At 45.1% G+C, this 17700-nt stretch overlaps 1 protein-coding gene across 5 annotated transcripts in view; it reads left to right on the forward strand.

Annotated features, from left to right (window-relative positions):
- The window catches only part of LOC129829982 (signal peptide, CUB and EGF-like domain-containing protein 3), a 124222-nt gene that overhangs the window by 71069 nt on the left and 35453 nt on the right, over positions 1 to 17700 (forward strand). For all 5 annotated transcript variants that reach the window (XM_055892066.1, XM_055892065.1, XM_055892068.1 and 2 more), the window contains exons 5-6: positions 12101 to 12247; positions 13171 to 13287. In XM_055892066.1, the coding sequence (XP_055748041.1) occupies positions 12101 to 12247; positions 13171 to 13287 (264 nt within the window). The remainder of the gene's footprint in view (positions 1 to 12100; positions 12248 to 13170; positions 13288 to 17700) is intronic.

The raw sequence follows: 17700 nt of genomic DNA on the forward strand, positions 1-17700 counted from the left end.
AGAGCTTGGTCAATTAGGCAACAGGGGCTGCCAGCCTTCACAGCTAATGAAAGGGCGTCTGCTACTAGCCTGCTGCCCCCTCCAAAAAAAGGAATGAAAAACTCTCCCTCCAAATGAAGGCTCCCATCATTTCACTGGGCAGAATGTAACAGTTAATTTATTCTTGCCCAAAATGTCTTCCCAGTCAAGACATAAAATCTTTGAAAGAACAGCCAAGGTGCTTACAGGTTGATAGGTATGCTATTCAGGTCAGTGAGGGTTCTTTGCATTTTATTTATTGTCCTTTTTTTATTATTTATTTATTTATTTTACCAGGTAAGTTGACTGAGAACACGTTCTCATTTGCAGCAACGACCTGGGGAATAGTTACAGGGGAGAGGAGGGGGATGATTGAGCCAATTGTAAACTGGGGATTATTAGGTGACCATGATGGTTTGAGGGCCAGATTGGGAATTTAGCCAGGACACCGGGGTTAACACCCCTACTCTTACGATAAGTGCCATGGGATCTTTAATGACCTCAGAGAGTCAGGACACCCGTTTAACGTCCCATCCGAAAGACGGCACCCTACACACAGGGCAGTGTCCCCAATCACTGCCCTGGGGCATTGGGATATTTTATTAGACCAGAGGAAAGAGTGCCTCCTACTGGCCCTCCAATACCACTTCCAGCAGCATCTGGTCTCCCATCCAGGGACTGACCAGGACCAACCCTGCTTAGCTTCAGAAGCAAGCCAGTAGTGGTATGCAGGGTGGTATGCTGCTGGCATTTTTCATGTGTTGGGGAGATAACAGGGTCCTTGCTACCCACATATGTGCGTGAGATTGAGTCCGGCAGATTTGAGTGCCTCCCTTTGGAATTCCTTGCTGCTCAGTCAATTCAGACAACTATAATTTCAGTTTCAGTAAATTTTTAAGTATCTTGTATGGTGGTACCTATGGTGTATACTGATGAGCTACTATATAAGTTCATATATCCAGTTTCAGCCTGTCTACTTTTTAACTGGCAAACTGCAGATTTTTCAACATTCATTACAGAGAAAAGTAACCTGACATTGTAGAGAAAATATGTATTTACATATACACGTGTACAGTGGCTTGTGAAAGTATTCACCCCACTTGGCATTTTTCCTATTTTGTTGCATTACGACCTGTAATTGAAATTGATTTTTATTTGGATTTCATGTAATGGACATACACAAAATAGTCCAAATTGGTGAAGTGAAATGAAAAAAATAACTATAAAAAAAAATAAAAACGGAAAAGTGGTGCGTGCACATGTATTTAACCCCTTTGCTATGAAGCCCCTAAATAAGATCTGGTGCAACCAATTACCTTCAGAAGTCACATAATTAGTTAAATAAAGTCCACCTGTGTACAATATAAGTGTCACATGATCTGTCACATGATCTCAGTATATATATACACCTGTTCTGAAAGGTCCCAGAGTCTGCAACATCACTATGCAAGGGGCACCACCAAGCAAGCGGCACCATGAAGACCAAGGAGCTCTCCAAACAGGTCATGGACAAAGTTGTGGATAAGTACAGTACTTTGAACATCCCACGGAGCATCAATAAATCCATTATAAAAAAATGGCAAGAATATGGCACCACAACAAACCTGCCAAGAGAGGGCCACCCACCAAAACTCATAGACCAGGCAAGGAGGATGTGGAAGACTCCCCAAACATATGGAAGAAGGTACTCCGGTCAGATGAGACTAAAATTGAGCTTTATGGCCACCAAGGGAAACGTTGTATGGCACAAACCCAACATCTCTCATCACCCCGAGAACACCAACCCCATGGTGGTGGCAGCATCATGCTGTGGGGATGTTTTTCATCGGCAGGGACTGGGAAACTGGTCAGAATTGAAGGAATGATGGATGGCATTAAATACAGGGAAATTCTTGAGGGAAACCTGTTTCAGTCTTCCAGAGATTTGAGACTGGGATGGAGATTCACCTTCCAGCAGGACAATGACCCTAAGCATACTGCTAAAGCAACACTAAGGGGAAACATTTAAATGTCTTGGAAAGGCCTAGTCAAAGCCCAGACCTCAATCCAATTGAGAATCTGTGGTATGACTTAAAGATTGCTGTACACCAGCGGAACCCATCCAACTTGAAGGAGCTGGAGCAGTTTTGCCTTGAAGAATGGGCAAAAATCCCAGTGGCTAGATGTGCCAAGCTTATAGAGACATACCCCAAGAGACTTGCAGCTGTAATTGCTGCAAAAGGTGACTCTACAAAGTATTGACTTGGGGGTGAATAGTTATGCACGCTCAAGTTTTCTGTTTTTTTGTCTTATTTCTTTGTTCACAAGAAAAAATATTTTGCATCTTCAAAGTGGTATGAATGTTGTGTAAATCAAATGATACAAACCCCTCCAAAAAATACATTTTATTTCCAGGTTGTAAGGCAACAAAATAGGAAAAATGCCAAGGGGGGTGAATACTTTCGTAAGCCACTGTATATGCCTTAAGCAGTGGTTGTTGTGGGCAGCAGGTAACCTAGCGCTTAGAGCTTTGGTCCAGTAACTAAAGGGACACCCCACTGAAGGTGTCTCAGGGAGAGTTGGGATATGCAAAAACACATTTCCAATTCAGACGTGTATAACACACACTTGTGAAATAGGACAAATATAAGCATCCACCTAATTATATTTCTATACCTACACTGATAATTATAATCTCCTAGAGCAGGTGTTCTGTGGGAACTCATTACAAACGAGAACAGTGATAGAACTTTTAATGAGTGTTAGAATAATACCTCACACTCCCAATCACACAATCAAACTGATGACAGGTGCTTCATGGCACCAGGCCTAGACAAAGCGCGATACAGTGCCTGATGGTTTGGTTTAAATATAGAAATAGAAAATGACACCCACACATACTTCTTCACTGAACTCAATGTAGTCTCAGTATATCAGGTTTAGGGAGATCACCTGGAGAGGGCCTTGAGAGCAGTTTGGTATCCACTAATAATACCACGCAATTTGCTATATTCTTGAGGTGTGTTGGACATTTACCACTAAATTCACATCCAGCCATTTCTAGTCAACTACCTGACCATGGGTACAACCAATGAATTTCTAATAATCTCTTTCCTTAACTGTAGAACATGAGTATCCTTGCCATTCCTGGAAATGTTTATTTTGCCATTGAAAACCTCTTCCTGTGGTTGGAGCTTTCATTAGCTTCCCAGGGGGGTTGTTGCCCCTTTTGCAAGGAGACTTGCTGGCAGTGTCTCTCATCTTGTCTATCATACACACGCTTGTGCGCACGCGCACACACACGCATACCCAAACAGACGCATGTGTACACACACATACAGACGGATCCGAACACACACGAACACACACACAAGTTTTTAATTGACTTTAGCTTTAGGCCCAGTTGTTGAGATACATCCTATTATAGCATTTGGATGCAGAACACGCCATGTGTACTTCAGGACATGATGTCCAGCCATAACTGCAGCAGTTCATAGAATTTTGCAGTCAATGTGATGAATCCATTACACATGGTGGCATCATATACTTAGTTAGTTTTGCTGCTTCACTGCAGCTAGCCGGCTACATTCGTTTAGTATGATAAAAGCTGAGATTGGTAGCAGTGATCCCTGACTTTGAACAGTATCACTAGGGGACACTTCCTTAACAAAGTAGCAGCTAATGTTCCCTAATTTCGATCACTAATTTATCTGCATTGCCGTGGAGAGTATTATTAGGTGCTTGTTTTATTTTTTATTTATTTATTTTTTATTTTACCAGGTAAGTTGACTGAGAACACGTTCTCATTTGCAGCAACGACCTGGGGAATAGTTACAGGGGAGAGGAGGGGGATGAATGAGCCAATTGTAAACTGGGGATTATTAGGTGACCATGATGGTTTGAGGGCCAGATTGGGAATTTAGCCAGGACACCGGGGTTAACACCCCTACTCTTACGATAAGTGCCATGGGATCTTTAATGACCTCAGAGAGTCAGGACACCCGTTTAACGTCCCATCCGAAAGACGGCACCCTACACAGGGCAGTGTCCCCAATCACTGCCCTGGGGCATTGGGATATTTTTTAGACCAGAGGAAAGAGTGCCTCCTACTGGCCCTCCAACACCACTTCCAGCAGCATCTGGTCTCCCATCCAGGGACTGACCAGGACCAACCCTGCTTAGCTTCAGAAGCAAGCCAGTAGTGGTATGCAGGGTGCTATGCTTTGCACACGGGACTTTCTATTACTGTTATTGGGACAGTCTTATTTTCTATTTTTGCTTCTTTTCTGAAAGCATTGACACATTATTTTTATTCTTAATATAAAATAGGGCATGCCATGGCTGGCTATGGCAGTCGTGTGAAAAGAGAAGCCTCTATTTCTCCTGTCTGGTGTCCCTACTTTGAAGGGCTTGTATTGTCGTTCCTGGAGCTGTGTCTCAGCATGTCTGCTTGCCTGTCTGGCTGTATGCTGGCCGCGGAGCTGTTTTTACAAGTGCAGGAGTGGCTGCTCCATTGCTCTGCAGCCCGACCGTATAACTAGGCTATTTTCCTATTCTGGGGAACGTCCCGCACTCCCATGGCTACCTATTAAGTCTCACCATTAGTCCAGCATCAAAGACTGTTTCTTCAGGACACCTACAGTTCAGGACGCTCCACCTCTTCTCTATTTTCTGTCTTTTTCTCTCCCTTCTGCTTTCATATTTTTTCTCTCTTGCTCTTTCTTTAAAATTATCTCACTCTCATCCTCTCACTCTCTGCCTTCTCTCTCCTTCTTACTCTCACTCTCTCTCTCTCTCTCTCTCTCTCTCTCTCTCTCTCTCTCTCTCACTCACTCACTCACTCACTCACTCACTCACTCACTCACTCACTCACTCACTCACTCACTCACTCACTCACTCACTCACTCACTCACTCACTCACTCACTCACTCACTCACTCACACTCTCTCTCTCTCTCTCCCTCCCTCTCTCCCCCTCATGCTCTCTCCTCCCCCTCACTCTTTCCCTCTATCCTTCTCCCCTCTCTCTCTCTTCCTTTCGCTCTCCTTCTCTCTGTCTCTAAATTACCTTCAGTTGCTACCCTCTCTTTGTCTAGACTGAGCTTTCATAGGCCCCATGGCTCCCCACGCTTGAACAAATATATACCTGCTGTACATCAGTGGCTTGGGCTCTAGCAAATGTTGGCTGCCCTACTGCTGAATCCTCCATACTTCTTTTGTGCCAGACATCCCTTTTCATAGTGCGGTTTTGTTGAAGGCCATCTCTAAGCTAGCCGGGCCAGCATGCCGCAGTGGACTGCCTTAGTGCCAGTGGGATTTTTCCACTAACGCTTTTCTGTCATTGCTTTACCCAGAGGGCCAGCATGAATCATGTCTTCCTCTCCTCTCTAGTCTACCTTTGATTTCAAGAAGAATGTGGCTTTGAAATAACATATCTCTTTTTATTACAGAGAGAGGATAGTTTCCTTTGTTTGTGCAGGCATGCTATCCTTCTGGTGCGTTGTGTAGCTTTATGTTGTTCTGTGTTCTTCTCTGTCGGGGGAGGGGGATAATGGATAAGCTTGGTCCGCCGGGAGAGGAGAGGTGACCTTGAAGTGATGAGAGGAGGAGTGAGGGGGAGAGGGGCATGTCCCACAGCAGGTGCTGCAGAATATACACATATATACTGTAGATAGATGGAGTCACACACACACACACAGTATGCACACAGAAATGCACATACTGTATACAATAAATAACACAAAGACATACACACCATCAACAGAAACAATGATAAGAGCAACCACAATAACAACATCAACAGCAACAATAAAGAATATATGCACCCACAGGTAGAGAAGCAGAGTCACATAATATATCAGGTCTAATCTAGTCTGTTACACCAAAAGTATTTAAACCACTTGGCTATACTATAGTTAGGATCATTAGGAAACTATGCAGGGATTGTTTTGGAAACACAACTATAGAATGTAAATTAACGTGTCATTAGGTTTGTTGGTAGCTCAGGTGCCTGTCATCCTAACCATAGACATGCAGATGTATCCTGTAGGAAAATATTCCGCAATCAACTGCCACCTTCCCTGGCTGAGACCATTTATGCCCTGTCTCTCTTCCCAGTGAGGGAATGTTGCTGCTTCTACTATTAGGCCTTCGGGAGTTGAAGGGAACCAACGGTTGGCAGAATGGCCCAAACAGTAGCGCTTGGCTCAGTGAGCTGGCTCTGCCCTCTCTCTTTGGGGGCATCCGCTTGCCATCGAGACGGCGCTGTGCCGTGACGTGGACCCACTGGACGCCCTGTCACTTCCCGGCCCATCGCACCACGGCCCGGTCCAGACTCCCTCTCCGCCTTTTCCAACTCTGACATCTTTATCCTCTTGTTAAAAGTTTTAATGGCCTATTATCTATGAGTAAGGAATTCTGCTTTAATTGCCTGGTGGCTCTATGTTTAGGCCCTGATCCCAGTGGCGCCGTGTCAAGAACATGGGGCTTCCCTCTCCCTTCCAGGGGCTTCTGTCCTGTATGACGGAGTCTGGGGTCGTACAACAAGCCTTCCTGTCACCTGCCCTAACACTTAGACTGACTACGCCTATAAAACCCCAGCATGTCTTATCACTTTACAATCGATCGTGTGGGACTCTCCAAATCAAATCAAATAAATGATATTTGTCACATTCGCCGAATACAACGGGTGTAGACCTTAAAGTGAAATGCTTACTTACAAGCTCTTAACCAACAATGCAGTTTAAGGAAAATACCTAAAAAAATAAGAAACAAAAGTAACAAGAACAGCAGTAAAATAACAGTAGCGAGGCTATATACAGGGGGTACCGGTACAGCGTCAATGTGCGGGGGCACCGGTTAGTCAAGGTAACTGAGGTAGTATGTACATGTAGGTAGAGTTATTAAAGTGACTATGCATAGATAATAACAGAGTAGCAGCAGCGTAAAGAGGGGGGTGGGGGGCAATGCAAATAGTCTGGGTAGCCATTTGATTAGATGTTTCAGGAGACTTATGGCTTGTGGGTAGAAGCTGTTTAGAAGCCTCTCCGGTACCGCTTGCCATGCGGTAGCTGGAGTCTTTGACCATTTTTAGGACCTTCCTCTGACACCGCGAGAGGTCCTGGATGGCAGGAAGCTTGGCCCCAGTGATGTACTGGGCCGTATGCAGTACCCTCTGTAGTGCCTTGCAGTCGGAGGCCAAGCAGTTGCCATACAGTTGCCATACCAGGCAGGGATGCAACCCGTCAGGATGCTCTCGATGGTGCAGCTGTAAAACCTTTTGAGGATCTGAGGACCCATGCCAAATCTTTTCAGTCTCCTGAGGGGGAGTACGTTTTGTCGTGCCCTCTTCACGACTGTCTTGGTGTGCTTGGACCATGTTAGTTTGTTGATGATGTGGACACCAAAGTACTTGAAGCTCTCAACCTGCTCCACTACAGCCCCATTGATGAGAATGGGGGCGTGCTCGGTCCTCCTTTTCCTGTAGTCCACAATCATCTCCTTTGTTTTGGTCACATTGAGGGAGAGGTTGTTGTCCTGGCACCACACTGCCAGGTCTCTGACCTCCTCCCTATAGGCTGTCTCGTCATTGTCGATGATCAGGCCTACCACTGTTGTGTCATCAGCAAATGTAATGATGGTGTTGGAATCGTGCCTGGCCGTAAAGTCATGAGTGAACAGGGAGTACATTAGGGGACTGAGCATGCAACCTTTTTCCCCTGTTTGAGGATCAGCATGGCGGATGTACACGTCCTGACAATCCATCTGGCCCTGTGGCCTTGTGAATGTTAACCTGTTTAAAGGTCTTACTCACATCGGCTGCGGAGAGTGTGATCACACAGTCGTCCGGAACAGCTGATGCTCTCATGCATGTTTCAGTGTTACTTGCCTCGAAGCGAGCATAGAAGTAATTTAGCTCGTTTGGTAGGCCCGTGTCACGGATATGCTTCCCTTTGTAGTCTGTAATAGTTTGCAAGCCCTGCCACATCCGACAAGTGTCGGAGCTGGTGTTGTACGATTCGATCTTAGTCCTGCGTTGATGCTTTGCCTGTTCGTCGGAAGACATAGCGGGATATCTTATCAGATTCCAGGTTAGGGTCCCACTCCTTGAAAGCATCAACTTTGCCCTTTAGCTCAGTGCGGATGTTGCCGGTAATCCATGGCTTCTGGTTGGGGTATGTACGTACAGTCACTGTGAGGACGACATGATTGATGCACTTATTGATGAAGCCAGTGACTGATGTGGTGTATTCCTCAATGCCATCGGAAGAATCCCGGAACATGTTCCAGTCTGTGCTAGCAAAACAGTCCTGTAGCTTAGCATCTGTGTCATCTGACCACTTTTTTATTGACCGAGTCACTGGTGCTTCCTGCTTTAGTTTTTGCTTGTAAAGCAGGAATCAGGAGGATGGAATTATGGTCAGATTTGCCAAATGGAGGGCGAGGGCGAGCTTTCCAATACATGGCCCTAAAGTTTACTGACCAGGCCCTCATGTTGTTGGGAAGCGCTGGTGAGGAGGCTTTGTTCCAGGTGCCCAACTGTCTCCACCTCAGTGAGAATTGGGGACTACAGTATATGACGTGTTTCTTCTTCATTAGCTGAGGGTCACTTTCCACATGGGATCGTAGCCAATATTGTAGCCAAAGGTGGAAAGTTTCATCCTGCAAAACATTTGCAAATAAATAATTTACATAAACAAAAGACTGCCTTAATCCTACTATAACAGTCCAGGGGTATGATTGTACCCTATTGGTTTTACAACCTGTTGTATAATACAGGTAGTAATAACAATTTCCTAAATTGCTCCACTTAGTTGGCAGTGTTAATGAAGTGCTATAAGAGGAACAAGTGTTAGTGTAGAATGGCCCATAAAGGCACATTGTGTTTAGTTCCAGATGAATCTAAAGGACTACATTAGAGGGGAGTAACTGTGGTTACTGATGGGGTCTGAACACTGAGACAAACAGAAGCGTTCTCCAGGCAGCATGTCTAGGCCTATTTCTCCACTCATTATATCCTGTCCTCTTCTATTTCTCTTTAGAGAGGAGGTTTTTTGGGAGGGAAGTGTCCCTGTACTGTAATTGTCAGAGATGCACAGAAAATTATTGTATTATTGGAAGCTCTTGAGAAGTCTCCAAATGGCCTTGTTTTTGTTTATTTTACTGTGTTCCGGTGCACTTTAAAGGCCTTAGCCTTGAGCCTGAACAGTATTGTGTCTGGAGCTGGGAGGGAGAGGGGGATTATAGATGGCAGTATTTTAGCTTTGGGCTGCTGAGGTGGCACTGCAGTGCAGTAGTCCTTGAGTTACAAGCCTCTCCTGAGTGTCTGGTGGGCAGGTCACGACCTGTCTTGGTTGGATACTGCTGCTGTAGCTATGTCGCTTCTGGGGAAAAGCTTTCTCTTTCTTGCTGTTCTTTGCATCTAATTGCCGGGTGTTATTTTTTCCACCGCTGCAGTCAGTAGTTTTCGATGATCGCTGTCCATGTTCAATTGTGTGAGAACAAATGTCCAGTCTGTCCCCTGGTAACCATTTGGAAGGTTCCCCTCTGGCGCCATGATTTTAACCCATATTGCTTATCCAGCGATCCGTCTATAAAGTGCCCTGTGATATTTGTTATTGGCTTATACATATAAAGTTAGGTGTTCGCAATCCGCAGTCCTATTCTTTGCTTCACAACTTTCCCCAGCTCACTTCTCCACGGGCCGATTTTTCTTTCTACGTCCCTATTATTTATTTATATTTCCTGCATGAATTATTATAGCTGTAGTAGTAATAATAAAAAATGTCGGTATTTGGCAGCCAGTTGAACGGAACCACAAAGTGTGGTTTCATAGCTTGGCCAGGGAGAAAAGGGCTATTGTGTCAACACTTAGGTTTTCTAGGTCCTCAGAGAGAGAGCAGGGCCAGGTTTTGGCCCTAGCCCCACCCGCTATTGATGGATGAGTCTGCGGTATTAGGGGACAGGGGTCTCATATACTGTAGGTGGGGAGAGAGTGGGGGGATTTTGGGGGATGCACGTTGTGACCCTGGTAAGTGAACTTGAATCTCTTAGGGGCTGCCAAGTGGGAAACTCTATCCCTCTGTCTGTGTGTTGGGTTCGCCTCCCCCTCAGACAGACACGGAGCAGTGGGAAAGGACCGTTAAGTTTCTCCTCGCACTGACCTCCTGAGGTTTGCTGCACCTTAAAGAGGGTGTGTTGTTATATGGTCAGTGGACTCCAGTCTTCGTCCCTGTATTTACTGTGTCTCAATGGCCGTGGTGGTGGAATGGTGTTTTTGTTCAGAGTTGACCCTCTGTCCTAGGACTGTTTTTGCACTCAATGTCTGATTGCTCAGCCTCTCCCATCTTTCTGCCTTCGCCATCACCCCTTTTTACAGATCAGCAAAGCAAAAGCAGAGAAGCCTGTCAGAAGGGCTGAAGCCTGACATCCTATCACCTCTTAACAGGCTTGAGGTGATGGACAGCAGTAATGCGAGACATCAACATCGCCTATGATTCTTGCATCGTCAACTAGACACAAAGTAGAGAGGGAGTGGAAATATATCTGTCTCTCTGACGTCAGCCCTAACTTACTAAGTGAAACTAAATAAAAGGGCCGGTGCAGTTTGTTGGCAGAACACGTGGAAAACAAGAGGGTGTAATTAAAAGAAGTCTATTCAGGCAGGTGTTAAAGTACATAAATAGGTCATTGAGGATAATACAAGGCTCTGGCTCTTTGCCATGATTCGTCAACACATTTACACATACTGATAGCATTTTCCCATATGTCCACAGGGCAGTCACATGAACACACTGTAGAATGATTGTCTATGTACAGAACAGTGCAGTCCTCTATGGCATGTAATTTATAATACTACTACTACTAATAATAATATGCTGTTTTGCAGACACCTTTATCCAAAGCAACATTCAGTAGTTTGTGCATACTTTTTCATATGGGTGCCCTGTAAGAATGACGTGGGGCCCTTAGGCCTTATGTGCTTACATGCATTTACAAATGCAATCAAAAAGGAGATCTACAATATTCATGTGTGTGACTAGAACAGTATACAGCTCTGAAGTGTAGACCCAAACATCCTTCTGAGAGTCAGCAGGTCCAGTGAGTCTCAATTGAGACATCTTCCTGCCTGGGTTGCATCCTGAATGGCACCCTATTCCCTACATGGGCCACTACAATGGACCAAGCCCTACGGGCCCTAGTCAAAAGTAGTGAACTTAATAGGGAATAAGGTGCCATTTGTAAGTCAACCACCATGTCTGCTCACCACATAGAGGAAGAGGGGTGGGGGAGGAGAGATGGGTTTGGTTTTTAATGAGACAGTGGGCTTGGGGCTTGTCACTGCATCTGTAATAGTGATATTATCTCACATCGCATGGAGGCAAATCTCAGCTCTGATCCCTAAAGGTGTCACCCGTAATACATAGTGGCATAACAGATGTGCCACTGACTCCTGTTATAATTTATAACACAAGTGAGACCTGGAAAGGAATCCTCTTGAGTTGCGGATGTGTTGAATAAGTGACTTTCATACATTTATACATGAGATAAAAATGATGTATCTGCATGGCACTTTGAGAGTAGCTTTGAATAGCTAAAACACACAGATATTGTGAGATTACTTTATATAATGGAGGCCAACAAAAGCATCCCTTTGTTGTGTTTAGACTCATAACGGATTCATGCATCCACAGAAAACGGACCCATTTTAACTGAACCAAAGTATAGTGGTTAGAGTGTGGTAAACCTCTGGAAATAGATGTGTTTTTTAGGCCTCTCCTCTCCGACCGAGCCCTTCTTGCCTCGAAGCTTGAAGAATTTGTCTGCGAGTTAAAATGTCTACTTCTGTTTGTTAGGGATTACCTCATTTATGCTTACAGGACTGCAGGATCAACTCCTGGAGTTTGATCCGTTCTTTAGGCGGGCTAGTTTTTATAGCCTGACAATGCAGTGTGTTCTAACAGGCTATCATCCACCCTGGAGATTTACATGTGTGTGTGTATTCAGTCATGTAAGGGGGCGTGGCATCGGGGAAACGAGTAGTACCTAGTACGTGTTGGAAACTCTGATCAGGTCCCCTCTAACTCATGTTCTTCTCCCTGTAGCACGACCAGAGGGCACCAAGGAGGGCCCCACCTGCATGGATAAGAACCATGGCTGTGCTCACATCTGCCGGGAGACACCAAAGGGAGGCGTCGCCTGCGAGTGCAGGCCTGGCTTCCAGCTCACCAGGAACATGAGGGACTGCAAGTGTAAGTGTGAACCCCCCCCCCATCAACCCACATACCCACCTTCATTACTCTACACAATGTACACATTGGCACCACATGATGATTTACTCTATCTTACATAGGTTTCTAACATGATAATACATGGTTTATGTGGTGCCAACGTGTACATTGTGTAGAGTTATGAAGATACTACCATCCAACAGATTTTCACACAGCGTCAGAAACAAAGCCATTTTACAGTGATTGTTTCCAAATGATACTGCCAGTTTATCACACTAAATGATTTATAGCATCCTATAAGATAACCGACAGAACTGGAGTAACTAAGGGAGTGGGTAGCAGGTTTCTGAGAAAGAGCCGTTGTGATGGACAGCACACACTTCCTGTTGCCTTGCAACAGGGCTCGTCCTGTCAGGGCAGGGGTCGGGGCTGATGGGGGATTTGCCTATGTTTGAATAAGGATTGGAGAAGTGTTATTCTACTTTTTTTTGGGCGATAGCCCAGGAAAAGGCCAAAAGGCACAGGGGTAGTGGTGTGCAGACTGGATGGCGGTGGAAGCCTTGGCTCTGTCATCACAGGTGTATTCAGAGTGCTAATGTCGACACTAAACACACTACAACCTCACAGTGTAACTGACACCCAGAATCGTCTTTTTAACAGTTATGAACGTTCCAATTTTTCTGTGTCACTCTGAAGAACCAGTGTTCCAAAGTGAAACTAGTGTCTTCTAGTGAGAATGAAACTCTGAAGTCAGTCAGCTCCGCTCCATTAAGTAGGCGACAGTTTAGTGGCGTGAGATCCTTCATACCAAGGTGTGAACGGGAAGAGTTTCTAAACATCTTTATCACACGGAGGTTGAGAGGGTGATGATGTCACAGCACACCTCCAGGCATGGATGACAGTACATCATGTTCCTATTGCTTTAACTGTGTGCTCCTCGGCAGTGACCTGTAACTACGGCAACGGGGGTTGCCAGCACATCTGTGAGGAGACGGACCACGGCCCCAGATGTGCGTGTCATATGAAGTTTGCCCTGCAAACCGACGAAAAGACATGTGTAGGTGAGTCAGCTCACATTTGATGTGTTGTGGAGGAGAACTGAGTAAAGGATGTGATCTGCATGTACTGAATCATTCATCTTCACAGCCTTCGTCACACATTACCAGGCTACTCCAGAGGCAATGTTGACCTCTATAATGACTGCATACAACTCCTTTCACTTAGATTGACAAGTACCTATTTTATGTCCAAGTCTCTACTGCTGCTTCTTCTCTCACACACAAAATGCAAAATGCTTTCATTCTCTGCTGGTGTTGGCGGTGCTGCAGTCTACAGCTGTGACACCTCTCTCTCTCTCCCTCTCTCTCTCTCTCTCTCTCTCTCTCTCTCTCTCTCTCTCTCTCTCTCTCTCTCTCTCTCTCTCTCTCTCTCTCTCTCTCTCTCTCTCTCTCTCTCTCTCTCTCTCTCTCTCTCTCTCTCTCTCTCTCTCTCTCTCCCTCTCTCTCCCTCTCGCTCTCTCGCTCTCTCTCTCTCTCGCTCTCTCTCTCTCTCTCGCGCGCTCTCTCTCTCTCTCTCTCGCGCTCTCTCTCTCTCTCTTTCGCTCTTTCTCTATGCGGCTGCATTTGCTTTGTTCTGTTGTCTCTCCCTGCTTCGCTGGACAGTGTGTTTCCTCTGGTTCTTCTTCATCACCCTATGCAGCCATACACAGCTCCTCTTTCAGACCTAGGGTCAACTCCTCAATGATGTAACACTGAAACCCAACCTTAACCTTCATTGATTGACGTGTTAATATTATTTGCTGTGGTTGACATTAACTAATTAAATAGAGGCTGTGTAGAATGATTTTTATTTCAGCGCTTGTCATTTTGAAAGTGAACTGAGGCTGTGTGTAGGCTGGTTGGCTGGTTTGTAGTGCTGAGCGATTAACCAAAATGTCAGATATTTTTCAGTTTTTAAACATCTACACAGCACTTGGAAAGTATTCAGACCCCTTGACTTTTTCCACATTTTGTTATGTTACCGCCTTATTCTGAAATGGATTAAATGCAACAAAATCCTCATCAATCTACACACAATACTCCATAATAACAAAGCAAAAACAGCTTTAAAAAAAAAAAACAGTTTTCAGACCCTTTGCTATGAGTCTCAAAATTGAGCTCAGGTACCACCTGTTTCCATTGATCATCCTTGAGATGTTTCTACATCTTGATTGGAGTCCACCTGTGGTAAATTCAATTGATTGGACATTAGGTACACACCTGTCTATATAAGGTCCCACAGTTGACAGTGCATGTCAGAGCAAAAAGGAATTGTCCGTAGAGCTCCGAGAGAGGATTGTGTCGAGGCAAAGATCTGGGTAAGGGTACCAAAAATTGTATGCAGCATTGAAGGTCCCCAAGAACACAGTGGCCTCCATCATTCTTCAATGGAAGAAGTTTGGAACCACCAAGGCTCTTCCTAGAGCTGGCCGCCCGACCAAACTGAGCAATCGGGGGAGAAGGGCCTTGGTCAGGGAGGTGACCAAGAACTTGACAGAGCTCCAGAGTTCCTCTGTGGAGATGGGAGAACCTTCCTGAAGGACAACCATCTCTGCAGCACTCCACCAATCAGGCCTTTATGGTAGAGCGGCCAGACGGAAGTCACTCCTCAGTAAAAGGCACATGACAGCCCGCTTGGAGTTTGCCAAAATGCACCTAAAGGACTCTCAGACCATGAGAAACAATATTCTCTGGTCTGATCCACAGATGATGCAATCTCTATTGCACTCCACACTGCCCTTTCCCACCTGGGCAAAAGCAACACCTATATGAGAATGCTATTCATTGACAACAACTTACCATTCAACACCATAGTGCCCTCAAAGCTCATCACTAAGCTAAGAACCCTGGGACTAAACACCTCCCTCTGCAACTGGATCCTAGACTTCCTGACGGGCCACCCCCAGGTGGTAAGGGTAGGTAACAACACAACTGCCATGCTGATCCTCAACACTGGGGCCCCTCAGGGGTGTGTGCTCAGCCCCCTTCTGTACTCCCTGTTCACTGACTTTATGGCCAGGCACGACTCCCAACACCATCATTAAGTTTGCCGATGACACAACAGTGGTAGGCCTAATCACTGACAACCATGAGAGAGCCTATAGGGAGGATGTCAGAGACCTGGCAGTGTGGTGCCAGGATAACAACCTCTCCCTCAACGTGATCAAGACAAAGGAGATTATTGTGGACTACAGGAAAAGGAGGACCGAGCACGCCCCCATTCTCCTCGATGGGGCTGTAGTGGAGCCTATCATGGTCCAAACACACCAAGACAGTCGTGAAGGGGGCTTAACAACGCCTATTCCCCCTCAGGAGACTGAAAAGATTTGGCATGGGTCCTCAGATCCTCAGAAAGTTCTACAGCTGCATCATCGAGAGCATCCTGACTAGTTGCACCACTGCCTGGTATGGAACCTGCTCGGCCTCCGACCGCGAGGCACTACAGAGGGTAGTGCATATGGCCCAGTACATCACTGGGGCCAAGCTTCCTGCCATCCAGGACCTCTATACCATCTGGTGTCAGAGGAAGGCCCCCAAAAAATTCAAAGACTCCAGCCACCCTAGTCATAGACTGTTCTTTCTGCTATCTCACGGCAAATGGTACCGGAGCACAAAGTCTAGGACCAAAAGGCTTCTTAACAGCTTCTACTCCCAAGCCATAAGACTCCTGAACACCTAATCAAATGGTTACCTGGACTATTTGCATTTTCCCCCCAACCCCCATTTTTACGCTGTTGCTACTCTTTTTTATTCATACATATTCACTTTACCTCTACCTACATATTACCTCAATTGACATTAAGGTCTACAGCTGTTGTATTTGGCGCATGTGACAAATAACATTTGATTTGATTTGATTTTTATTTTTATTTGATGAAACCAAGAATGAACTCTTTGGCCTGAATGCCAAGCATCATGTCTGGAGGAAACCTGGCACCATCCCTACGTTGAAGCATGGTGGTGGCAGCATCATGCTGTGGGGATGTTTTTCAGCAGCAGGGACTGGGAGACTAGTTAGGATCCAGGGAAAGATGAACGGAGCAAAGTACAGAGAGTTCCTTGATGAAAACCTGCTCCAGAGTGCTCAGGACCTCAGACCGGGGCGAAGGTTCACCTTCCAACATGATAACGACCCTAAGCACACAGCCAAGACAACGCAAGAGTGTCTTCAGGACAAGTCTCTGAATGTCCTTGAATGGCCCAGCCAGAGCCCGGACTTGAACCCGATCGAACATCTCTGGAGAGGCCTGACAGAGCTTGAGAGGATCTGCAGAGAACAATGGTATAAACTCCCCAAATACAGGTGTGCCAAGCTTGTAGCCTCATACCCAAGAAGCCTCAAGGCTGTAATCGCTGCCTAAGGTGCTTCAACAAAGTACTGAGTAAAGGGTCTGAATACTTATGTAAATGTGATATTTCAGTTTTTTAATTGTAATACATTTTCAACAATTACTAAAAACCTGTTTTTGCTTTGTCATTATGGGCTATTGTGTGTAGATTGATGCGGAGAAAAAACAATTTAATACATTTTAGAATAAGGCTGTAATGTAACAAAATGTGTAAAAAGTCAAGGGGTCTGAATACTTTCCGAATGCACTGTAATTATCTGATGTCGTTTCCATTATTTGAATTCCATTTTGTACATTTTTTTCCTGTGAGCTCGATGCTCAGTTTCTGTGAGCTCGATGCTCAGTTTCTGTGAGCTCGATACTCAGTTTCTGTAGAGATAAATCAGATCAAGCCCTACTGTGCGATGTAGTAGTTGTAGTTTCCAACAGGCCAATATTCTACATAGAGCAGAAAATGTGGTCATTAACTACAATGACCATAATCCAATGCGTGCCCCCTTTACTTGTCCAGACCTCGTTGACGGAGTTGGAGAGAAGAGTGAGCGTACGAGAGTGATATAAATCAGTTGATTTATATGATCTAAGTGATTGATAGTTGGTATTCAGCAGTTGTAAAAGTATGCCTTATTTACTTTGAAGAACTACAAAATAGTGTTTTAGTCAGACAGCAGCTCTATAGAGATGAGATGATGACTTAGAATGAAATAATAAAATCATAAAATAAAACAAATATTTTATTAAATAAAGTAATGTGAATAAATGATGGTTAATAAGTGATAAGCAGTAATGGACATCACTACCATCATGGGACTTTTATGAATTGTTTTATTCTGTGTTACAGCATTCAACCCACATAACGCATACTGCATTTAATGAATAAAAATAAAATCGAAACTGAAAACCGTGATTATTTTTTAAATAATCGAACCGAAATCGAACCGACCTCAAAAAGCACTAATCGCTCAGCACAACTGGTTTGGATGGCTGGTTGACTGGTTTGGTTGGCTGGTGTCAGTGGCTGGTTGGCTGGTTTCAGTGGCTGGTTGGCTGGTGGCTAATTGGCTGTTGTAGGTCGCTGCTTGGCATG

The sequence above is a fragment of the Salvelinus fontinalis genome, chromosome 31 (assembly GCF_029448725.1).
Source record: "Salvelinus fontinalis isolate EN_2023a chromosome 31, ASM2944872v1, whole genome shotgun sequence".
NCBI lineage: Eukaryota > Metazoa > Chordata > Actinopteri > Salmoniformes > Salmonidae > Salvelinus > Salvelinus fontinalis.